Source organism: Balaenoptera borealis, assembly GCF_965194805.1.
Source record: "Balaenoptera borealis genome assembly, chromosome: 3".
NCBI classification, from domain to species: domain Eukaryota; kingdom Metazoa; phylum Chordata; class Mammalia; order Artiodactyla; family Balaenopteridae; genus Balaenoptera; species Balaenoptera borealis.
Genome location: NC_138866.1, coordinates 153,854,186 through 153,880,272, shown reverse-complemented (window position 1 = coordinate 153,880,272; position 26,087 = coordinate 153,854,186). Strand labels below are relative to the sequence as shown.

The 26,087-nt window shown below is 45.0% G+C and overlaps 1 protein-coding gene across 11 annotated transcripts in view; it reads left to right on the top strand.

Annotated features, from left to right (window-relative positions):
- ENTREP2 (endosomal transmembrane epsin interactor 2) overlaps positions 1–26,087 on the top strand; it is a 396,616-nt gene that overhangs the window by 185,819 nt on the left and 184,710 nt on the right. For 9 of the 11 annotated variants that reach the window (XM_082386093.1, XM_082386089.1, XM_082386087.1 and 6 more), the window contains one exon: positions 11,094–11,150. The exons of the other annotated variants lie outside the window; for them this stretch is intronic. In XM_082386093.1, the coding sequence (XP_082242219.1) occupies positions 11,094–11,150 (57 nt within the window). The remainder of the gene's footprint in view (positions 1–11,093; positions 11,151–26,087) is intronic. 11 annotated transcript variants of the gene reach the window in all.

Here is a 26,087-nt window from a genome sequence, read left to right as displayed (position 1 = left end):
TATGTAGTGTGAACTTTTCCGAATGGCCCTAAATATTTTTCCATAATGAGACTTAACGGCAGCAATTGGGAAGGACCTGAAAGATAAGCAGTTCCCTCTTGCCAAAAACCCAGGTTCCCCATTTTCAAAATGATAAATAACACTTTGATTAATATCTGGAATTCTTAGAAGAGGAATTACAGGCTCAAACTGTATGCATAGTTTAAAATATTCATGACTTAATACAGGGATTAAAGATTAGTATTACTGAAGGTTACACACATAAAAGCGAGCATCCTTTTGCCCCCTCCCCAATCTAGTTTCCCATCATTAAGTTTCTTGTATTTCCTTCCAGAGAAACGTTTCTTTATGCACCAGCACCCGTTCCTTTCTGTTTACACAAATGAGATTCATTTTCTGCACACCAGGCTGTGTCTTGTCAGTTATTTATCTTTGAGACCGTTCCACAACAGCACAAACAGATCTGCCTCAAATGTCATGATGCGTATATTCACGTTATACGTAAATATCAAAGTTTATTTAAGTAACCCTTTATTATTACCCACTGGTTACAGCTTTTTGCAGTAAACAGTGTGGTGTACCTCTGGTAGCACATCGTAGGCTAAACTCCCATCACTGAGTATGAGTATGTACAGTTTCTAATTTGAGAGGTTTATGAACTTGCCCCCAAGGCAGGCTGCCTCAATTTATACCAACACCCATAATGTTCGAGAGGAACCTCCCCCCGCCCCAGCCCTTGCCACCACTGGGTTTTTATCAAACTCCACCAAAACACATTGACAGTCTGACTGATAAAAATATTTCTCTTTTGGCTTGCTTTTAAAAAATTGGAGTAGGTTTAAGCATCCCTTTATATGCTTATTGTCCATTAAAAATGTGAACTTCCTATTCCGAATCCTTAGCCACTTTTTTCTATTGAGTGGTTCCTTTTTCTTACTAATGTATATGAATTCTTTGTGAACTGAGACAATCACCCCTTTGTTTATTGTGCGTATTATAAATATTATTCCCACGTGCAGTTGGTCTCTGATTTTATGTTCTTTTTAAACATAAATATATGTTCATTGGCTCTTGCCACGACTACATAAAGAAGCACCCAGAAGTCAATAGTTGCCAGTAGCCTACCTTTATTTTCTCCTCTGGGTTTGCAGGTCATCTGGGGCCCGCACTTTGGGCTGGAGGCTCCTGGTTGGGTTTAGGTCTGTGCTATGTGTCCATTCTGGGGCCCAGGCTGATGGGGCTGTGTCCTTCTGTGGGCCGGGAGACAGGAGTGCAGAGGGCGAGGGGCAACACGTGATACCCCGGGGGTGCCTTGGGTTGGCGGCCACCCCCACCTCCCATGGCCAAGGCCAACATCGGGTGGGGATGGCACTCTGCCCACTCTGTCCAGAGGCTACCACGTCACATGTCAGAGCCTCGTACTTCTCATACAGGGAGGCCCTAGGACTGAGAACCAAGATTCTGTTCATCACATGCAGGTGCTTTTTAAAAACATAAATATTTAATTCATTCATCTTTTCTATTAGGACCCTTGATTCTGTGTCGTGCCTCAAAAGGCTGACTTCTTTTCTAAAGATTCTTTTAAGAGTCTGCCATGTTCTTCTAGGGTGTTCATGTTTTGATTTATGTTTTACTTCTTGGTTCTTCTGGAATTTATTTTGGTATAAAAAGTGAGGTAAAGATTAAGCTTTATTTCCAAGTGTCTAATCAGTTGTCCCAACTCTTTTGATTGGATAGGTTTTCTTTTCCCCTTTTTAGTATGTGAATGAGAATTGCATGGGATTTTTGTATTGCTTTGTCCTTCTATTTAAAGAAATGAATCTTTTTCCATCTAATAATGAAGTATTTTATGATTTCAGTAGATGTTTGAGATTTTCTTGGTAGTGCTTTTGTTCATTTCATATTAGTTTGTTTATTCTAAGACAGTCTACCTTTTTGCTTGCTGTTACAAATGGAATAATCTTTCCTTAATTTTATACTCTTTTCTAACCGGGCTTTTCTTACATGCCTATGGGAAAGCTATTTTTTCTGTAGTTCATGAGTTTATATCCTGACATTATAATGGGGTGAGTCACTTAACCTCTTGGTACTTTACTTTTCTCATCTGTGCAGTAGGGCACAAAAATCACACATGCCTTTCAGGGTTGTCAGGATACAAAGAGGTAAAATATAAAACCTTGCTAAGTGTCTGGTATACAGTCAGTGCTCAATAAATGTGAGTATTGATAGTAATATACTTTCTTCATATGTTAATTTTCTAACCAGACGGTTTACTGAATCCTCTTATGGTTTCTTTTTCTTTTCTTTTCTATCAATTCCCCTGGGTTTTCTAGTTCGATAAGTGTATCGTTTTCAAGTAGTAGTAATTTTGCCCCCCCTTTCCAATACTTATATTAGTTTTCTGTTGCTATAGAGCAAATTACCACAAGCATAGAGGCTTAAAACAGCACAGATTTATTATCTCACAGTTTCCATGGGTCAGGAGTCTGGAGCATTTGGGCTGGGTCCCCACTCGGGGTCTGAAGGCTAAAATCAAGGTGAGGCTCGATGCAGCCTCATCTGGTGGCCTGACCAGGGAAAGATCCGCTTCCACACTCCCTAGGGTGTTGGCAGAATTCGTTCTCGTGGTTTTCTTGCAAGCTGTGGACTGGAGAAGCCCTCCCACGACACGACAGGGCAGCGCACTCTGCAAGGCCAGTGAAGAATCTCCCATGTGCTTCAAATCTTTGACTCAGGAAGGGCTGAGACCCAGAGGGCTTGCTTGATGAGGTCAGGCCCACCCAGGAGAAACTCCCTTGGATTAACTCAAGGGAGTTAACTCAAACTGATTTGGAACCCAAGTACAGCTGCAAAATCCTTTCACCCTTGTCACATAGCGTAACCTCAGCCCGAGATCGAAATCCATCAGGTTCACAGCCCCTCCCATCCTCAAGGGGAGGGGATTCTGTAGAACGCGTACACCAGGGGTGGAGGTCTTTGGGACCCTCTCACTAGTCTGCACACCACACTAGTATTTTCAGAAGAATTTTAAATATAAGTGGTGATTGTGGACATCTTTATCTTGTCTTGTTAAATGAAGAACTTTTTTTTTTTTTGGTAAGAAACGGAGATTGAATTTTATCAAATGCCTTTTCTACATCTACTGTATTACCATATTTTTCACTTTTATCATATTAATGATTAATTTTATTGCTACATTTCCTCTTAGTGAACCATCTTTTCATTCCTGACATGAACCCCTTGTCTTGTTCTTTATCCTTCTAAATGTACTGCTAAATTCTATTTTCTACCATTTTATTTTAAAATTTATGTTCCTCTGTTTATAAGTAAAATTGATCTATTTTCTACTCTTTTGATATTTTACAGGTTTGTAATTGTTATGCTGACATTTGTAAAAAAAATTTGGAAAGTTTCCTTGTCTTCTCCCTCTGTGCTCAGAGAAAAATTAAATAGTGTTGGAAATCTCTGTGCTTTGAAGTTTGTGAAGAATTTGCCTGTAGCTGTTTGGCCACTTTCCCAATTTCTTAGTGTTAATAGGTACATTTAGTTTTTGGATTTGAGGGAGAATCAATTGTAGTAATTTATATTTTGCATACCACATTAGTAATTTATATTACTAGTATAAATTAATATAAAATTGAAGTAATATAAACCAATATAAAATTATACTAATATTTGTAATTTATATTATACATTAGAAAATCACCTGTGACATCCTGGATGCTGTAGATTGAATGTTTGTGTCCCCCTAAAATTCACACGTCAAATCCTAGGCCCCAGTGTGATGGTATTTGGAGTAGAGTCTTTGCAAGGGGATTAGGTCATGAGGGTGGAGTCGGCATGAATGGGATTAGTGCCCTTATAGGAGAGACTCCAGGAGCTCCCTCACCCTTTCCACCAGTGAGGACACAGTGGAAGGACCACTGTCTATGGACCAGGAAGTGGGCCTCACCAGACACCGATCTGCCTGTGCCTTGGTTTTGGACAAAAGACATGCTCCTTGAGGCACTGCAGGTCTCCGAGGCCCCCCCACCTCATCCACAAATACACACACACACACACACACACACACACACACACACACACACACACACACACACACACACCACACACAGTGGCAGGTGGCTGGAGTCCAGGGAGCAGGGAGCGGTCAGAGCAGTGCATGGCTGTAGGGAGGTCCTTGGAGACCATGGTGTTTCCGAATCCTGGGTGCTCCCTGGTTACTGGCAGAAGTACAACTCTATTGGGAAAAATTCCTCCATTTTGGGTCCATAGAACCTCAGCTGATGAAGATCAAGTGCTGTATTCACAACAAAAGACTTCCAAGAATGCAGGCATCAAAGAAAGCCAGCTGCAGTGAGTGGGGGACAACAGAAACAATGAAGGACAGACTTAGACGCCTTCCTTTCACTACCCCCTTGGACTCTAGAACCTCTGAATGTGAAACAGTTAAAGTAATTATGGGCAGAATCCTAAAGATGAGCGTGCAACAGGAAACTATCTGAAACAAATAGCTGTATTTGGGGAAAGGTAAAAATAGAACTTCTAAATACCTAAAATATAACCATTGAATTTTTCTAAACAAATGCAAATGTTCAACAGCTGATTAACAGGGAAAATTAGTCATCTGGAAAATACACCTGAAGAAATTATTCAGAATGAAATACTGAGTGGCACAGGTGTGGACGATGTGAAAGAAGAACTAAGGGATTTGGAGGATGAAGTACGAAGGATCAGCATGTGGCTATTGGGGTCCCCGACAGAGAGAATGTAGGAGAGAAAATATTTGAAGAGGTACTGGCTAAAAATTTCCAGAACTAATGAAAAATATAAATTTACAGATTCAGAAGCACAGTTCATCTCAAACAGGATAAAGAAAAAGAAATGTACACGTAGACATATCCTGCAGAAACTTCGGAACACCAAGCGCAAGGAGACAATCTTAAAGGTCTTTAAAGAGTGAGCAACACCCCTCAAGGAACAGCAGTTTAATGACAGCCAACTTCTTGATGGCAACAGTGGAAGCCAGAAAGTAGAATAATATCTTCAAGCTCTTGAGAGAAGAAACTGTCCACCTAGGATTGTGTATCCAGCAAAACTACTTTTCAAGCATGAGGTGAAGTAAGAAATTTACAGATAAACAAAAAAGGGGAATTTGCCGCTAAAAGATCTGCACTGAATCAAGGACTTCTAAATCAAGGGTTCCTAACTTCTGGTAGAGCAGTCTGGTGAGGTCTTTGGGGTCCCTCTCAGAATGAGGTTTTTAAATGCATGAAATAAAATATACAGGATTACAAAGGAAACCAATTATTTTAAAACATTTTAAAATCAACTTATTTTTAAAAGTATAATAATATATGTGCGACGTTACTCATCAAATAACAAAATCCGGTGGCGGATCTAGAAACTACCCTAATTTCAGAGTAAACAGCTCTGGCGAAGCCTACATCTTACAGGGCAGAGCCAGGGCACATGAGTTTGGTACCCAGCGTACGTGAGCTAATTTGCATCAAGGAAGCACACATTGCAGTAGAACAGGTGGCGTGTATCTCAGCTCTGATTTTCTTTTGACTCATGAGTTATTTATAACATTTATATGATTTTACATTTTTTTCTTTCATGGGGCAACTTTGTCATCGATTTATAGCTTTGCTACTGTATGAAAAGCAAACGAAAGCTACAGAGTTCATTTTCTATTGTGGAGAAGGTCCTTTGAGGAGAGTGGCTTTCCTTTTGGATGTTCTGAGTTTGATGCACTGATATGCAGAGAAAGTTGGGACCACGGGCCGGAAGCAAATGGTTGGGAGCAGGAATGTGCTGAGGGAAGGAGGCACAGGCATGGGTGGGATGGGAAGGCTGCAGAGGTGTCTCTTTCCCAGACGGGAGCCGAGATGGACTCAGGAGGCTGAGGGCCCGCACGCCTGATGGAACCTGGCCATGCGGCCCCGGGGAGACCCAGACAAAGAAAACCAGGCTGAAAGAGAAGAAAATGGAGGTGGGATAAAGTAGGAGGATCATCTACTCCATGAGGCCCACGTAGCGCAGGCCTGCAATCCGGAAGGTTTAGAAGGTGGGGACCCACAGACGTCTTTCATTCTGAGCAGCTCAGAGTACTATCTGTGCCCTTATTGCAATAGCAGGTCTTTCTCCAGACACGTGAATGTTGGCTTTTTAGTGGTAAACTGGTACCACTGTAGCTATGGGGCAGCCGGCCATATATTTTGTGAAATAATTTAATTGGCTTTCAAGTCTGCATTCTGGAAGCACTTGCTTCACTACCCGAAATGTTGCATTACCGTTTGCCTTTGAACCAGATTGGAAGATCTGAAGAAAGTTCCTGATTTTAGGCAGTGAAAGAACTTTTCAATCTCAGAGACAAGATTTAAAGGACTGATTTATTCCGGGCCTCGGAGTACAGGGGCAGCACCAATCAAAGGCAAGGACTTCTGCTGTAAAGATGCTGTTACTTCCCCGCAGTCTCTTATCCCCTCTCATTGCTCTCAACAGCAGGAAGCTCTTTCTCGTTTCTAATTTTATCTCTTGCATCTCTGTAGGCTGGGTGGGGAAGTGGAGAAAAGAGCCAGTTGGCGTCCTTACAGCAACTCACAGGTGCTGGGAAAGTTAACCCTCCTCTCTGGGCAGCATCATGCCTTTCCTGTTCTTCTTGGCTTTTCTTTCACAACTACTGAATTGTCTGTTCCTCTTCTCTGACCCTCTTCAATGTCTTTGTAAACTGCAGACTTTGAATAACAATCCTGGCAAATTAAACAGGACAGAGGGCACTTGAGATATAATTTCACTGGCCAGCTAGATGCAGGACCCCGTTCCTCACAGGAGTGGTACAAAGTAAGCCTGCAGAATTACCGAGATGGCAGAACATGCAACACCGTCCTGCCTTGTTGCTAGGATTGAGCAAACAGCAGTTCAAGCTAAGTCCCTGTCGTTTCAGAGCAGGGATATGGTCCCCTCCCCTGGTTGCCATGGGGATGGGAGCAGGCACCCTCAGGGAGGAGGAGCCCAGCATCTGGTCTTTGAAAGTCTCCTCCACTCTAATGTAGTCACCCTTGTTAGAGCTGGTGCTGGTGTTTCTGTACCAGAGGCAGAGAAGTCCGCTCTGCCTGAGAGCAGATGTGGAGGGAGAGGGGATATTTAGGAAAAAAAATCCAGCATCCCACTCTGGATGTGTTAGTGTATTAGTAAGCTCAGGCTGCAGTAACAAAATATCGTAGAAATAATGCCTTTTGCAGCAACATGGGTGGACCTGGAGATTGTCATACTGAGTGAAACAAGTCTGATAGAGAAAGACAAATATCATATGATATCACTTATGTGTGGAATCTAAAAAAATGATGCAAATGAACTTATTTACAAAACAGAAACAGACTTATAGATATTGAAAACAAACTTATGGTTACCAAAGGGGAAAGGTGGGGGAGGTATAAATTAGGAGTTTGTAATTAATATACACATACTACTATATATAAAATAGATAATCAACAAGGACCTACTGTAAAGCACAGGGAGCACTATCGATATTCTATAATAACGTATATGGGAAAAAAATCTGAAAAAGAATGGACATGTGTATATGTATAACTGAATCACTTTGCTGTATACCTGAAACTAACACAACATTGTAAATCAACTATACCCCAATATAAAATAAATATTAAATTTAAAAAATTATCATAGACTGGGCCAATTAAACAGAAGTATATTTTCTTGCAGTTCTGGAGGCTGGAAGTCTGCAATCAGAATGCTGCCATGGTCAGGTTCTGGGGAGGGCCCTCTTCTTGGCTTGTAGACTGCTCACTTCTCCGTGTCCTCATGTGGCCTTTCCATGGTGTGTACTTGTGGAGAGAGAGATCTCTCTCTCCTTCTCTTCCTATAAGGCCACCATCCCATCATGGGGGCCCCACCTTCACAACCTAATCTAACCCTAATCACCTCCTGAAGGTCCTGCCTCCAAATACCACCACACTGAGGGTTGGGGCTTCACCATATGGATTTGGGGGGGACGCAGACATTCAGTCCCTGACAATTTGTTTTCTATTTCTGCAGAACAAATTTCTACAAACTTTGCAGCTTAACACAACACCCATTTACCATCTCACAGATTTCTTGGGTCATGAGTCTGAACATGGCTTAGTAGGGTCAACTGGCCAGGGTCCCACAAGGCTGCAGTCAAGGTGTTGCCAGGGCAACATCATTTCGAGATGCTGTCCCTGGGGAGGGTCACGGAATAGCACATCCTACTCACACTCAAGGGGAAGGCATTATACAAGGTCGGAATCTCCATGCCTCATTGCGTTTGATGGTTTTATTCTTTGCCTTTGTATAGGGGACTTGGATCCATTCCCAATTATAGTTATTATTGATATTTAGGAATGTAAATTATCTTCAAGAAGCAAATTGTCCATGTTTGTTGGAAGTAAAATTATTTGAGGGGATTTGTGGAATTATAACTTCATGATGAAGATGGGAAATGTCAAGAATTTTTACTGTGGCCTAAGATAAGTGCTGTTAACTTCCTTTGTGTTTAGAAACCCCTGCTCCTTGGAGGTCCAGTAAAATCCCTGTTGTAAGTGGCCTGGTCATTGTAGAGACTTGATAGTTTTAGCAGCTTCAGCTTAGAAGATGCAGGAGTTCTGTCTGTGTGTATCAGAGAGGACTTGAGAGGTCTGGGGTGGTTTGGGAGTTCAGTGGGGCCCCATGTTCTCTCGAATTCCTAGGCCCTTCCTGGGTGAGGAGGCATTGGGCCATGTCTGGAAGGATGGGTGAAATTTCATCTGGTAGAAATGGGAAGGAGAAGGCAGAGCGTAAGTGGACATCTTCTGGGAGATAGTCTGAGAATTCTCATCCTCTCTCCAGGCTCAGTCTGGGCGTGGCCAGTGTTGGTGTGAAGGGCAGACAGAGGACACTGTGGAAGCCCCGTCCTAGGGGGATGGTGGGGTCAGAGCTCGGCACCCAGAGCTTGGTCATCATCTGAAGGAAGAGAAAAGGGTGGGGCTGAGGCAGGGGGCCAGGAGGTGGGGGGTGACAGGAAGGGAGTGCTGAGTATGGAGGGAAGACAGCCCGCAGGGGTTCTGTTCCAGGGCTCGTGTTTGAGAAATGCAGTGGCTTTGGTGCCCACAGTGGCCAGGACACGAGTGGAGGGTCACTTAGGGCGATGCTGGTGGGAAATCAGGGACCGGATTTGTGTGGGTCTGGTTGCCCGGCCAGGGAGGTGACATTCACCTGACAGAGGCGTCCAGCGCAGTTGCAGTGGAGGGGCAGAGGTGAGTGAGTGGCTGAGCACCCCGTCCAGGCAGGTAAATCATGAGAGCGAGAGCAAGCAGAGGGGGAGGAGAGGTGTTGAGAGCAAGAGCCAACCCAGCTTCACAACTGCGGCTCCTGAGCGCGCCAGGAGCTCAGATGTTGACGGCGGAGTTGGCAGAAGTTTTGGATTCTCCACAAGAAGGTTTGGAGGTGTAGAGAAGAGGTCAGGGTGTGCGCTATCTAGCATGAGGTGATGGTGAGAGTCCCAACAGCCTATCCTTAGGAGAAATGGCAGCTCAGTCCAACGGAAAATGACTTGGGGGAAGTCGTGTGTCCATTGAAGAGGAAGAATTCGACACCAGGGAGAGTGTTCTGATGGGTGGAGTGTTGGGTGCAGAAGGGGAGAGAGCGGCTTTAGAGGCACATGGAGAAGAATGATGGAGACTTGGCCTCGGAGACCGTGGGGCAGGGGGGTGGGGAACAGCAGCCCAGGGTTTCTGTGACCGCTGGAGCTGGAGCTGGGCGGCATCACAGAGAGAGGAGACTCGGGAGGTGGGAAAACGGTTGTCTGTAACATTTGCAGCATTGGCTGCGTTTGGAAGAGGTACGTGCCTTGAAGGGAGAAGGTAGATGTGACAGGCTGGGGAGCAGAGCATGCTGAAGCTCTTCCATTCATTCTTTTCTGTTAAGTGTGTGTGTGTGTGTGTGTGTGTGTGTGTGTGTGTGTGTGTGTGTGTGTGTGAATAGGTTTAAAGCCTTTCATATAAAGACAACTGGTCCAGGTGTTGTTGGACATCTGAGACCAACACGGCACTGGGTGGGCGGAGGCTGCAGGGTCTAAGACTCGGTCCTGCTCAGTGTAGAGGTGCCGGAGGGTGAACTGGGCTCTCTCACCAACGGGACCTGTGGGTCTGTTCAATTGCGTGTTCTCCTCCGGGTCTGAGGTCGGTCCTTTTGGAATCCCAGGGGAAGTGCAGCCCGGTCCCTCCAGCCTGGTCCCGGACTGCGTGGCCCAGGCCCACCATGGAAAGTCAAGGTGGTAACAGCCCTTGTCTGTTGCATCCAGCGACCCCTCTGAAGGCAGATTGCGGTGGGCAGTGGGCGCGGGGTGCAGCTGTGTCTCTGTGGTCCAGTGGCCCTGCCTGGACACAAGGAGACTGGGAATATGGGGATCAGCAAACATGGGTCTGACGTGGGCTGGGCTTGGGGGGCAGCCCGGAAGAAGGGTGGGCCAGGAGCCAAGGGTGGTTCTCCCTAGAGTTGGCAGACACAGGGCGACAGGGGAGCCAGGGCGGAGGGGACACTGCTGGGGAGGTTCTGGGGGGACATGCTCAGCGGGATGGGGGCCAGGGGTCGGACGGGGCTGGCCTGGGCTGGGGCGGGCAGCTTAGAGCCAGTGTGGAAAGCGAGGGAGCCTCCTCGGTGGGGTGAGAGTGAAGGGGAGACCCCTGTAGGGGCTGGGGGGGGGTCCCAGGTGTGGGAGAACAGAGGGAGACTTCGGGCCGCTGTGCAGGTTGCGGGTGACCTGTGAGTGGGGACAGTACCGCCTTCCCCAAAGTAGTGTGTTCACTGCTGTCTGTGATGTTAAAGCACACAGCAAGTATCTCTCAGGACCTGGGGGGATAAGGCTGAGGGCCCGGGGGTGGGTGGGAGGCTTGTTCAGAAAGCACATCTGCTCTCGGCATCCCTGCGAGCTGGTCACTCTGGCCCCGCGTGGTGGCCGCAGGTGTGACTGTCGGGAGGGACAGACCCACCACCGTGACCCGCTCCTGCCTGCGTGCTGTGCTCTAGAAAAGTCCTGGGAGGCTCCTCACCCCCTGCTCCCTCTGTTCCAGGTGCTGCTGTCGGGACTCATTGGCGTCGTCTCCTGGAAGAGGCCCCTGTCCCTTGTGGTAAGTGGCATCCAGGTCCCCATGCGGCCATGGAGCAGGGCTCTGCCCGCGGAGGTGTGAGTGCTTTCAAGGCGCGTTAATCTTGTCCGTGGGCGTCCTGCTGCCCCCTCCACAGACGCTCATGGGCCATCCTCTTCCTGTTTGTCGGTGTTGTGCCCTCTTGGAGGACATGCCACCAACAAAGGCATTTTAATAAGTGCAGATGCAAGCGTTTTCTCTAGACTGATAAACACGATTGTGCACATGCATATGCTTACGGGTGATCACACAATAGGACGTAGCTCATCCGAGTTCCAGAAATGTTAGCTTTCTGTGTGTTTTGGAGACTGTGAAACTCTATGAGGTATTGGTATTTATTTGCATAGATGTTTCTTTGGAAGAAGGAAGAAAGGGGTGCCCCTGGAGCCCTCTCTCATGGGGTCAGGCCTCGTGCTGGGGAGGAGGACGCCACACGGGGGGGTGGAAAGAGGATGAGGGTTTTTCCATCTGAAAGCACCCAGAGCGAATTTATGTCTATTGATTTGTATGTATGTTCTTCTCAGCATGTGCATTAATATATTTATGTGTCCACGTCAGGACTATACGGAGAGGTTTTCTGGGTTTTGATGGATAATGAAAAAGACGGCATGGATTTTTTCCTCTTAGGTAGTAATCAATTATTTAAAATCTCTTCTTTAAGTGATTAGACTTGGAGATAATGACATACTAAATATTAATGGAAGTAGAAAAAAACCCACAAATCTTGTCTGTTGTAAACACCTCCTCCTTCGTGAGCGGGAATCATGACATCCTGAAAAGGCACTGGGAGGGAGGGGTAGTTTAATTCAGGGGACCTCCTCTTGTACAAAATACTGAGAAATTTCCTTAAAATTTTTTTATATTGAAATTTTCAAATATTCACCAAAGTAGAGAGACTAGTATAATGAACCCCGTGTACCCGTATCCGTCCTCAACGGTATCAACATTGACTGGTCCTGTTTCATCTGAGCCCTTTGCTGGGTTATTTTAAAGTAAATCACAGCTTGTGTATCAAGGCGCTGACTCTTCTGTGCAGGGGCAAGTGGCGGCAGACATGGGGCCGTGGGGCCTGACGTTTTGGCTGTGCTGTGGGTCCCCTTCAGGGAAACGGGGACAACCTGCCCATCCCTCCTGACCTACCCCCACCGTGCAGTGCAGAGAGAGTAAGCCCTCAGCCTAGCGTCTGAACAGATGAAAGCCACCCTCCTTTGGGTGGGTGTGTGGGATGGGAGAAAGGGCACCCGTCCCCCGGCCACCGCACGCCCGCTCCAGCCCTACCCTGGGACGGAGCTTCTTGGGACTGGGCATCTTACCGCGAAGGATGCACGTGCTCATGCCTGCTGAGGGGTCAGGACTCCTTGTGCAGGTGGCTCAGGTGTGTCCTTGGGGTGGGGGGGCCCGCAGCAGTAGGGTGGGTCTCGGGGCCTCGCCCAAGGAGGGTGGCCCCAGCAGGAGCCCCTGCAGCCGAGCTTTCCAGGGGCTCACCCCCCAGCTCCGCGCAGCCCAGCAGCTCTCCAGGTTGACGAGGAGGAAGGGCTCCCCCAGCTCAACTGGCTGCTTTGCTGAATCAGGGAGGTAAGGGGTCAGTTAGGGTGACACCAGCTGCGGTCAGACCCCAGGCTTCGTGTCTTAACTCCGTGAACATCTGCTTCCTGCTCCCGTCCAGGTGGGCCTTCCAGGCAGCGGCTGCTCCCCCCACACGAGATTCAAAGACCCTGCTTGCTTCCACCGGCGGCCCTGCACTCCCCAGGCCCGTGGGGTCCCCTGCATTTCAGTGAAGGGGGGAGAGGATGGAGGAGAAACACGTGCTTCTTGACTTCCTTGGCCTGAAAGGGACACTCATGCTTGCGCGTCACACCAATGGGGAGGTCTTGTCACGGGGCCCGAAGCATGTCTGGTTGGGAAGGAAGCTGGAAAAGGTTGTCCCTCCCTGGACGGGTCCCTCCCAGGGACGGCCCACGTTGTGGAGTTGGGACAGAGTCTTGGCGGAGAGCTGGTCGTCTCTGCTGTAAGGATACTCTGCTGTCTGTTGACCAGGATGATACAACTTTTGATTCGTTAGCAGAAAACTCACTCTCTGAACTGTGAGCATTGATGTGGCCTTAGCTTTCCTCCCTGCCCAGCCTCACCCTGGCACCTGGACCCTCTGGACTTGCGGCGTGTGGTGTGGCCCCCAACTGACAGGTCCTCCCCGACCCCTCTGGCCTCTGCCCTGCCCTTCCACTCATTAGGGCTCGCTTCTCGCCACTTCCTGGAAGCCCTCCTTCCCCCCAGGCTCCTCGGAGCGTCTGCGTCCAAGCCCCTCATCGTGTTCCACGACATGTAGGGCCCACCTACAAACTACTGTTAACAGGAACCATGTGCTGGGTGTTTCCTTCGTGCTAAGCCCTGCACGGGATCCCCTGAGCTTATCCACACAGTATCCTTGTGAATAAGCTACTGTTTTTATCCCCATTTTCCAGAAGAAAAGGAAGACTTAGAAAGGTAAGTATCTTGCCTAGGGTCTCACAGCTAGAATAGCTTGAAGTCTTGATTTAAATAATTCCTTTTTTTTAAGAATTATTTTTTATTGGGGTGACATTGGTTTATAACATCATGTAAGTTTCACGTGTACAGCCTTATATTTCTACATCTGTGTACGCTGCAGTGTGATCATCACCAAATATCCAGTTTCTATCCATCACTCCTCCACTGAGCCCCTTTCCCCTCTGGCAACCACTATTCCATTCTCTGTATCTACGTGTTTGTTTTTGGTTGCTTTGGTATGTTCATTTATTTTGTTTTGTTTGTTTGTTTGTTTTTAAGATTCTACATACAAGCGAAATCATACAGTATTTGTCTTTCCCCGTCTGACTTACTTCACTTAGCATAAAACCCTCAAGGTCCATCCATGTTGTCACAATTGGCAAGATTTTATCTTTTTTATGGCTGAGTAATATTCCATTGTGTATATGTACCACATCTTCTTTATCCATTCCTCTGTTGATGGACATTTAGATTGTTTCCATGTCTTGGCTATTGTTAATAGTGCTGCAGTGAACATCAGGGTGCATGTGTCTTTTCAAATTAGTGTTTTCTTTTTCTTCAGATATATGCCCAGCAGTGAGATTGCTGGGTCATATGGTAGTTCTACTATTAATTTTTTGAGGAACCTCCATACTGTTCTCCATAGTGGCTGCACCAATTTACATTCCCACCAACAGTGTAGGAGGGCTCCCTTTTCTGCACATCCTCACCAGCATTTATTATTTCTTGCCTTTTTGACAATAGCCAGTCCAATGGGCATGAGGTAATAATCTCATTGCAGTTTTGATGTGTGTTTCTCTGATAAATAGTTCTTTTATACCAAGCTCCAGTTTTATCCTTTACTCTAATGGTACGTTTCCATCTTCCCGAGGCATAAAACTGAAGAGGCCACTGTGAGTTCTGGTTCATTTCCAAGGGGACACGACACTCCCCACACGAATGACCACCAGAGCGAGTGGCCCTCTCTGAAGGGAGGTGTCTGCCCCTCGAGGTGTCGGAAGAGCCTCGCAGGCTGGCAGGGGGAGGCCAGGAGCGATGTTGATGCGGGGCTGCGGGCGCTGCCCTCGGTCGGTTGGCCATATCTCTCCTCCAACGGGCTGGTGAGTGTGGGCCCGTCACAGCCCTGCTGGGCCTCCTTTCTGTGCCTCACTCTGAGCCCGTCAGACAGAGTGAGGTGAGGGAGGGGGTGTAAGCTTCAGGCCAGAGCGACTGATGTGCTGTGGGTGGTGGAGGGGCTTGCGTTGGGAAAGAGGACAAGATGGGGGCAGCAGGCTGGCTGATGGGGCCAGGAAGGAGGCCGCCCTTTCCAGCTGGGGCCTGTGATGCGAGGGGAGGAGGAGGGAGAAGCTGTGACCTTCTCACCATCGTATTTTCTAAGAGCCTTTCCAAATTCTGAAACAAGGCGGGCGCTACGCCAGTAGAGAATACGTATGATCACATTATTTTTTTCACATTCATTTTTTTCTATGTGCTAAGTGTCTCCTATGATTGAGATAATTGTCTTCCTTACATCAAACTATAAAAGGTTCTACATTACGCTAGATGCCAATTAAGATTCAGATTGTATAGCTCTGATTAGCTCATTTTTTTTAAAGATTCAGTGGCATGTCTTGTGATTGCTTATACATATATCAATATTGGAAACAGTCTCACACATAATCACAGGTAGTACAGGAGCCCCCTCCCACCATCCACGGTCCTGCTTTACACGGTTTCAGTTACCCACCCTCAGCTGCAGTATGAAGATATTAAATGGAAAATTCCAGAAATAAACAATTCATAAGGGCTTCCCTGGTGGCGCAGTGGTTAAGAATCCGCCTGCCAATGCAGGGGACATGGGTTTGATCCCTAGTCCAGGAAGGTCCCACATGCCGCGGAGCAACTAAGCCTGTGTGCCACAACTACTGAGCCTGCACTCTAGAGCCTGCGAGCCACAACTGCTGAAGCCCGTGTGCCTAGAGCCCGTGCTCTGCAATAAGAGAAGCCACCGCAGTGAGAAGCCTGCGCACCACAGTGAAGAGTAGCCCCCGCTTGCCGCAGCTAAAGAAAGGCAGCGCACAGCAACGAAAACCCAACGCAGCCAAAAATAAATAAATAAAATAATTTTTTTTTAAATTAAAAAAAAAAACCAATTCATAAGTTTTCAATTTCTTGCTGTTCTGAGTATTGTGGTGAAACCCATGCCATCCCACTCCAGCCCCCCTGGAATCGTCCCTTTGTCCAGTGGATCCCTTTGTCCCTTTGTCCAGCGGATCCCACCTGTTAGTCACTCAGTAGCCATCTGGGTTATCGGAGTGACTGTCGCAGTATCTCGGTGCTGTATTCAAGTGACCCTTATTTTAGTTAATAAAGACCCCAAAGCTCAAGAGTAGTTATGCTGGCAATTTGGATACACCAGAGAGAAGCTGTAAAAGTGCTAGACTTAATAAGGAAAGAAAAATCGTATGCTGAGTTTGCCAAGATCTACGGTAAGAACAAATCTTCTATCTGTGAAATTGTGAAGAAGGAGAAAGAAATTTATGCTAGTTTTGCTGTCACTCCTCAAACGGCAAAAGGTATGGCCATAGTACACTATAAGCACTTAGTTAAGATGGAAAAGGCATTAAATTTGTACAATAAGATATTTGAGAGTGAGACCACATTCACATAAATTTTATTACAGTATATTTTTATAATTATTCTGTTTTATTATTATTATTGTTAATCTCTTACTGGGCCTAACTTACGAATTAAGCTTTATCACAGGTATATATTGATATATACAGGGTTTGGTACTATCTGCCATTTCAGGCATCCACTGGGGGCCTTGGAATGTATTCCCTGCAGATAAGGGGGGACTACTGTACACTTAAAAAAAAAAACTTGAGTGGGTAGTACTGACCTGGCCACTAGATTATTTGTGATAACTAATACTGTTGAGAAACTAATAACCACGGGGTTGAAAACATTTTTAGAATTTATTTTTATATGTAACAAATTACAGTTTATTTAGTATAGTTTTTTAAAAGCAAAGTAGACATTTTGAAAAGTACTAATCTGTAGGAATAAGAGTGCCATATAGAGTGATGTGTTTAGTATTGTTTGCATTTTATGTTATAGTGGTTGAGGAGTCTGACTTTTTGGTTTATTCAGATAGTGGTTTACTTTTATTGCTAAATTTTATCAACCCCAATAGGAATGTATATCAGTTAGGGTTCAGTCTGAGAGGCAGAACATCTAGGAGCCAACAGCAAGCATCTCTGTGAGTCAGACTCTCCAAACCGCTGCTCTGGCCCCACTGCCCATCACCCTAACCACATCCACCTGGTCTTTGGTGATGAAGTGCCGCCACTTGGCCCCTGCCACCCTGGGATCCCAGAATCCTCATGCACTTGGGGATCCTAGTTTGATGGCAGCACAGGCATGTCTACTGCAGTTTCTGATCTACAGAGGAGAGTCCCTCAGGGCTCCTCAAGTGTGCTGGGGCTCCCCTCACAGATGTATTCTCAGCGCCATGGTGGAAGCTGTGTTCTCGGGATCCTCCAGGACGGGTGAGCAGGTCTTACATGAAGAGTGCACTCTGTCATTCCAGTCTCCCCCAGCCTTTAAGTTCCTCCCTCGAGGGTATACCTAGAAGGTCTGGCATTTCAACTTCACTTAGTGCAGCCACCTTGGGGTTTGTATTTGAGCCAAACAAACAGCGAGAATCCTTCCTAATTCCTCCAGCTAAGACGTTGTATGCCAGAATCTCTGCTTGGTGGGCCCATTTCACTAACCTTGGCCTGATTCAGCAGTGTATTCCTTCTACCTTGATGCCCCACCATCCATGGTAAGTCCTAAGATTGCCCGTGTCCAGCTGTGAGAAGGGTCCCCAGGCTGCAGCACAGGCAGGGGGAGTCTGGGCAGAGCCTGGCACACTAGCTGAGTTAAGGAGAACAAGCTGAGGGGCCGGGACTTCAGGGTGGCTAGAGCTTTCAGGACAAGTGCCTGAGAGCTTACAAAAGTCTTGGAGACGCAGAGATGATCCCTTATCAGTATTCGGCTGATACTGATCAGCTCTTGCAGGTGAGGCCAGGAAAGAACCAATGAGAGGATTAGAGGGAGCAGCACCAGGCACAAAAGCAGGGCTTTCCCACCACCCAGGTTGGAAAACCTCATGATTCACTGGGACAGCAGGTGGAATACTCAGCAGAATCTTGCTTCCGTTATGGGGAATACTAAGCTCCAGGCTAAATGCTGCTCCAGTCCTGTCTGACAAATCTTGAGAGCTAGATCCAAAAGAATCAAACCATTTCCAAGTAATTTATACATGTCCCAGAGCAAAGTTCAAGAATGTTCATAGGAATACAAAATTATCCACCTGAGACAACATGCATAATCAGATTACTAGGCATGCAGAGAAACAGGAAAATGCAACCTGACATGATGAGAAAAATAAACAAATTGAAACCGATACAAAACTGACCTGGATGTTAGAAATAGCTGACAAAGATATTAAAACAGTTGTTATAACTGTATTGCAGATGTTTAAAAGTAGAGACAGTATAAAAAAGACTAGTTGAACGTCTACTGAACTACAGTGGGAGAAAAAATTCATTGGACAAGATTAACAACAGATTAGATCAGAGATAAGAAAGGATTAGTGAACTCGAAGGCGTTGCACTAGAAATTATTCCAAAATGTAGGACACAGAGAAAAAAGAATTTTGTAAAAAATGGAAAAATCATTAGTGAGCTGTGTGGGGAAATTTCAAGAAGCCTCATATCTGTGGAATGGGTACCTAAAATAGTGGGGATGGACAGGAAAAAACTATTTGAGGAAACAATACTGAAATGTTTTTTCAAAATTGGATAAAACTATGAGCCCACAGATCTGAGAAGCTCAATGTGCACAAAGAACAGGAAGTATGAAGAAAAGCACACCAAGATATTATGGAATTTATAATATATATATGGAAAAAATAGTGTAAATGCATGAAGATAGAAGTATACAGTGTAAGGCTCTTAAGCTCTCTGTGGTGAGCTGTGATAAGGTGAATATAAATACTATAAGCCCAAACACAACCACCAACATTAAAAAAAATTTTTTTAAAGACTTGGCTAATGAGCTAACAAAGGAAATAAAATGGAGTCATAAAAAATACCCAGTTCATCCAAAAGAAGACAGAAAATAAAGGAAAAATTAGACAATGAACAGATGAGACAGAAAGGAAACAAATAAGATTTCATTGCCCGTTTGAATCTTTCTGTGACGTGCTTGTTTACATCTTTTGTCTATTTTTCTGTAAGACTGTTTTTCATTAATTTATGGGATTTCTTAATATAGTAATTATTTTCCATTTTAGGTGACTAATATTTTATCCCAGTCTGTTGTTTGTCTTTGTCTTTTAATTTTTGATGAAATGCCTTTTAAAAAAAAATACAGAATTGTTAGCTTTTTGATTTGCAAAATCTGTTGGCTTTTTTTCTTATGGGGCTTCTGGGTTTTTTTCTTATTTTAAAAGGTCTCTCTTGCCCCACAATCCTGAAATTATTTTCCTGTGTATTTCTAAAACATTTATGGCTTTGCTTTTTATGTTTAGGTAATTGATCCCAAACTTACTTTGATCTATAGTATGAAGTAAGGCTCTAACTTTTTATTTTCCAAATGGACAGCCAGCTAAGTCTCCAACACCATTTTTAAAAAAATTTTATTTATTTATTTATTTATTTATTTATTTATTTATTTATGGCTGTGTTGGGTCTTCATTTCTGTGCGAGGGCTTTCTCTAGTTGTGGCAAGTGGGGGCCACTCTTCATCACAGTGCGCGGGCCTCTCACTATCGCAGCCTCTCTTGCTGCGGAGCATAGGCTCCAGACGCGCAGGCTCAGTAATTGTGGCTCATGGGCCTAGTTGCTCCGAGGCATGTGGGATCTTCCCAGACCAGGGCTCGAACCCGTGTCCCCTGCATTGGCAGGCAGATTCTCAACCACTGCGCCACCAGGGAAGCCCCAACACCATTTTTTGAATGTTCAATATTTCTCCTCACATTTGAAGTGTCCCCTCCCCACTGCTATGGACATGGGTGTGTTTATTAATCCCTATTTCATGAATCTGTTGGTCCATTTCTAAGCCAATACCACAATGTTTTAATTAGTCTAGCTTTATAATAAATTGCTCTGTGATTTTTTTCATAATTTTCTTGGCTACTTCTGTGCATTTTCTCTTCAGTAAATTTTAAAATCAGTTTGTAAAGTTCTCAGCTGATAATGATTTGAGTTTGATTGTGATTGCATTCTAGGAAATTACATCTATAATGTTGAGAGATGGGAATATGTTTTCTGTTATAATTTCTGGAAAGTGTGTTGATTTTATATCCGGTTACAACATACCATAGTGAAGTGTTGTACTAGAGCTAATTGTTTGTCTATTGGATATTTCAAGAAAAGTTTTCCAGGGGAATTTCTTTCATTAATTATTGATTATGTCTCTCCTGTGTATTTCTCAGCCTTCTTGAGTTTATGCTACTCAGAGTAGGTAAAAGGATATTCTACCTGCTGCAGGCAGATAAACTGATGCCATAGAATTCTTAACATTTTCTAACACGTTCTTTTTCTGTACTTGGCTGGGATATTTCTTGTTTTATTTTCTAGATGACTAATTTGGGCCTCAGCCATATCCATGCTACTGCTTGACCCACCTGCTGAATTTTTCATTTTGACGACACCTGTGTTGCTTTCAAAGAATCCTCTGTTGTTCTCTAATTGCTGCTTTTTCTCAGCACTGTGTTCACAGTTTAGGAAGCATGCGCTCTAGGGGTGCCGTCGCCTCCTAATATTAATTAGAATTTTGTTCATCAGATTTCCTGCCTCCCCGTGTTCTCAGCTCCCCCCACTGGCCAGTTGGTCTCGACTCCTCTAGGTCCTTATTCATGATATTAGTGTTCCTCAGACGTGTGGCATCTTTGGTTTCCTGTTCATACTTACAGAAGAAGGACCATTTGGATGAGCGGAGGTAGTTGGTGGCTGGTTGCTGGGTGTCTCCTGTCTTCTTGTTTGGGGTGGACAACAGTTCCTACTCCCCCGCCCGGCTGGGTCTGCCCCACAAGGCCAAGGCCATCTTCGGGATCTGTGAAAGGGGAGCTCCAGGTGGACGGGCAGGATCTGGTGCAGGCTGCTGGGGAGGTGAGCAGCTGGGGAAGGCGCACCTGACTTTATTCCCCCAGGTGAAGCTGCCTTCCCTCCCTCTGTCTCCATCTGCAGTGTCCATGGTGAAGGTCAACAGTGTCTCAGGCCGTGCATGTCCCGGACAGATGGTGATGCTGATGATGATCACAGCCATGATTGCTGACACTCATCCATCACCCTCTGTGGTCCAGACCCTCTTCTAAGTGCTGCTCTGTGATGTGAGCGCTGCCAGGGTTAGTCACGCTCAGGGTTGTGCAGCTGGTCGGTGGCAGCGCTCAGCTGTCACCCAGGCGATGTGTTTCTGAGCTTCTGGAGCTTCTCCATCCTGCTGAACCCCCCGAGGCACATGGAAAACCACTGCTCCAGGTCCATTGCATCATGTCCGTTTGGCTTCCATACTGACATGCGCGGATGTAGAACACACCATGTGCCTGGCCCTTTCCAAGTGTTCTTGCCCCGACGTTCTCCTGATGCCGGGGGCACCTCTGTTGTCATCCCGCCTTACACCAGGAGGAGGGATGGGACCCGGGACAGTGTGGGGCATCCACAGCGAGTGACACCAGCTCAAGCCGCCTGGCCCATGGGCTCTGCCCTCCTCGCTGGGCTGCCGCCTTCCTCGAGTCCTTTAAATTCAACAACAACAAACCTCCTTCTTTACTGACTGAGGCGTTGTCCAGCTTCCTTATTAACACCTCAGATGGAGACTCACTGCACTTGCGATCAGACCAAATAAAACACTCTCACGTCCAGTTCATTATTTCATGGTTTTCTTTCCATTAGAAGCTGCCAAATAGAGGACTTTTTTGTTCTTTCATATTTTGTTTTCTCCAAATGGGGGCTTCCCTAGTTTTGCATTCATTCCAGCAGGTGTTTGGGAACTCCTTAAGCTGCAGGGAGGCTTCTAGCCCTGGAGAGTCCGGTGTGTGGCACCAGGAGCCTTACTGAGCTCCCGACTCTGCTGTGCACTGGCCAGAACATCTCCTGTCCATTGGAACCTAATTCACTGGAGCCAGACCAGAAGTGATAGTAATAGGGGTCTGATAATTAGTTCCAAGTTTAGAGGAACCAGCCCTATATATTTATACTCAGGTGTAAATCACTGATTCTTATCATAATGTCTATTTTGTTGGGCGCCTTCAGGCAACTGATGAAAAAGAAAAATTGCCTTTTTTGATTGCCTTTCCATTCTGCTTGGATTCTATTTTTTTGTTTTTTTCAACTGCAATATTTAATGACACATGCAAAAGCCAAGGAACTGGAAGTTAATGATGAACAAACTTCAGCCTGGATGAGGGTTTTTCTCTCTCTTCATTGCTATGGCGATCATTGTCCAATGTAAGGAAGCTTAAAATCTTATGCTGCATATATCAACTTCTTTTTTTAAGTGTTTTTGAATCTTTGTACTAGCAAAAATGTTTCCTGCTGTGCACATCAGAAATTCAGTCCTGGTCTCACTTCAGATTTGTATGTTTGGCCATATTTTGTGGAAAAAAATGTATGAGTCACTTTAACCTTTAATATGAGATGCAGGAAACCTGTAGGGCTTTCTTTCAAGCCCGTTGAATTGAGCACAAATATAACTTTAATACGCTATTTAAAAATTTGGGTGAGTTAAAGGTTAATATGTTTAATGTAAATGTATTTGCAGTCATTATTTATTCAGAAAATTCGTTATAAATCCACTATGGGGGTTTCTCACAGTCAAGATCATGACCTCTTGAATACATTCAAGAGAATGTATTTTGCTTGATCACATTAAAGATGAATGCTTCATTTGTTAGTGCTGAGGACGAGAAGGAATTAGGGTATACCCATATTTATAAGGCAATATTTTACTCTGCTAATACAGCAGCTGAAGTATCTAAAACCCCCTATCTTAATTATGAAAATAGACTAATACACTTGTCTTTAAATTTACTAATAGTATTAAATTTAATCAGGGGAACATAAGTCTAACCAGAAAATTGAGACTGAAATGGACTAATTAAATTATAGCATAATGAAACCACTCAAGGGCAAGTGAAATTAGAAATGGTCATTGAAAAAATACTCATTTTTATTACAACATGACATTTGTTGATATTTGCTTAAATCACTTCTCAGTATAAATTCCTTTATTTTGATCCATCAGACACAATCTTTGTTTCTTTTCCATTATGGTTTATTACAGGATATTGAATATAGTTCCCTGTGCTATACAGTAGGACCTTGTTGTTTATCCATCCTATACATAATAGTTTGCATCTGCTAATCCCAAACTCCCTATCCTTCTCTCCCCACCCCCCTTCCCCTTGGCAAGCACAAGTCTGTTCTGTATGTCTGTGAGTCTGTTTCTGTTTTGTAGATAGATTCATTTGTGTCATATTTTAGATTCCACATACAATTGATATCATATGGTATTTGTCTTTCTCTTTCTGACTTACTTTGCTTAGTATGATCATCTCTAGGTCCATCCATGTAGCTGCAAATGGCATTCTTTTTTATGGCTTAGTAGTATTCCATTATGTATATATACCACATCTTCTTTATTCATTCATCTGTGGATGGACACTTAGGTTGCTTCCATGTCTTGGCTATTGTGAATAGTGCTGCTATGAACATTTGGGTATGTGTATCTTTTCAAATTATAGTTTTGTCCAGATATATGCCCAGGAGTGGGATTGCTGGATTATATGGTAGCTCTCTTTTTTGTTTTTTAAGGAACCACCATAATTTTTTCCATAGTGGCTGCACCAACTTACATTCCCACCAACAGTGTAGGAGGGTTCCCTTTTCTCCACACCCTCTCCAGCATTTGTTATTTGTAGACTTTTTAATGATGGCCATTCTGACCGGTGTGTAGTTTGATTTGCATTTCTCTAGTAATCAGCAATTATGAGCATCTTTTCATGTGCCTCTTGGACATCTGTATGTCTTCTTTGGAGAAATGCATCAGACACATTCTTAAATGAAAATGTAATAAAACTTGCTTTTTGCAAGAGATCATGAGCTTGGACAGGAAGATTAAAAACAAGGTAGACAGAGATACCTGGTAAGGTAGTTGTGTGCTTGAAAGCATAATGAATTAAATGCATCGAATTGCACCTGGAAACAATTTAAATAGGCTTTTCCCTGGTTGTTACCTCCGAATGACTGTTGAGAATCTTCTCAGAAAGAGGGAATTGTTCTGTAGCCCAGCCTGGGGAATGTTAGTCTCTCCCAAGAGGGCAGAGACCAGAGAGCGGCGAGGTCTGTTGGAAGGGCGCTGAGGACACGGGCCGTCTTGGGGAGCTCAGGACCTCGTGGAGGGCGGGCCACCATCAGCAGGTGTCCCCGTGCCTGCCTTGGATGGAGTCCTAGACACTTTCTATGTGTATCTTTACCTACGGCTTGGGTGGTGTACTTGTAACCCATGTCCATTGGTTAATGTGCCGTGAGGGGAGTTGTAGAAAGCTGGACCCTCAGTCCATGGTCAATGTCTTGATTATGATAAACCCCTTAGTAGCTCCAGTTGTGGGCACCTTTATAGATGTTTCCAGAAGAGCAGAGTTTGCTCCGCTGCTGAGGCTTGGTTACGTGTCTCCTGGTGCCCTTAAGTAGATGACCTTTGTATGTGTAACCTTGGGCTGATTCTGACTTGTAGCCAGTTCCTTATTGTGTCTGCCTGGACACATAAAGGACATGGTCAGCACACAGTAGGTTTCAGAACCATCAGCCGATGAGGCTTAGAGCCTGTGGTTGCACTAAAATACGTCATGCAAGACATGGAGACTGTGTGAGGAGTTGGACACAAAGAAGCACAAGGTAATGGTCTTGCCTCCTATATATAGAATAGATAACTAATAAGGACCTACTGAATAGCACAGGGAACTCTATTCAATACTCTGTAATGACCTCTATGGGAATAGAATCTAAAAAAGAGTGGATACATGTGTATGTATAACTGACTCACTTTGCTGTACACCTGAAACTAACACAACATTGTAAATCAACTATATTCCAGTAAAAAAAGTTAATCAAAAAAAAGTTTAGTCTAGATGAGGACTTGATAGGAGTTGGAAAAATAGAAATAGCAATAAAATATTAATATAATAGGGAATAGTTGCAAGTTAGAACTTAGTAAATTAAGGAATGATTGTATATGAAGTTTGTTTAGAAAGATGAAAGGAAGATGGTGCCTTCCAGCCCTTTTTGTGCATCCAGGCACGGCAGCCGTGCAGAATGGGTGCTCACTGTGACCAGCGACGAACAGAGCATCCCTTCCACAGCGATGTGTGCTTGGCCGCAGTCACAGGGGTAGTCCTCTCAGAAGCTGGGATGGAGAAATCCAGGTCTGTTTGCTTTCAAAGGGTCTGCTCTTTTCCTCATGTCCTGCTACTTCCACAAGGGCTGAGGTGGGGAAAGACTGATTGATCTTACAGTAAGGATGCGACTCAGCGTAGGTGTCGAATGGGTGGAGTTTGGGCAGGTGGATCAGAGAGTGGGGTCCTTGCCGGCCAGCAGAATAACGTAAACAAAATCCAAGAAGCAAGAAAAATACAAGGTCTAAGGGTCCAGGAGTCAATCCCACCATAGAAGCTTTGGGGAGAAAGGGACGGCACTTCTCTCTCCCTTTCACATTGTCTCTGGCCTGTGTGGGAACATTTCCGGCATCAGGAGATGGTGACTTCCCCGAGCAGCCCTGCGGGTCCCTGGAGCAGCTTCTTAGAGTGCTTCCTGATGGTACTTCAGTAAAGGACTCCTGGACGCTCACTTTGCCCCATTGCTGGCCTCATCGTCTGATGCTTATGGTCTGGAAAAGAGAGTCTGGTGTTGGGGCCAGAGGACCTTCTGTCTCCTGGTCCAAGTGGTTTAAGCAGGGTGGTCTGGGGGACAGGGTGACTCCCCAACTGAGAGGGGGGGCAGGTGCAGTGGCCGGCAACATCCTTCTTGTGCTTAATTGCTGTGTTGGTGATTTAACTCACTGTATTAGTGATGAGACTTCTGTTTATAGAGGTATGTCAAAAGCATCTGTAGTTCACAGGAAATGGAGGATGTCCTGTCCAGTCCCTTCTTGACAGGAACTGTCTGATGTCCACCTTAGATATTCCTGCGCCTCTAAAGTGTCTCCTTCCCCTAATGGACTTCCTTTTCCCTGGGGTCTTCACGGTCTCCTAATAGAAAAAAGTCATTAAGGGAAAAAAAAAGTCTAATATGCTGAGGTAGCTCTAATATAAGAAAAGTAATAAATGAAGTGCCACCAGATTCCAAATGCATATTCTTTCAGAAA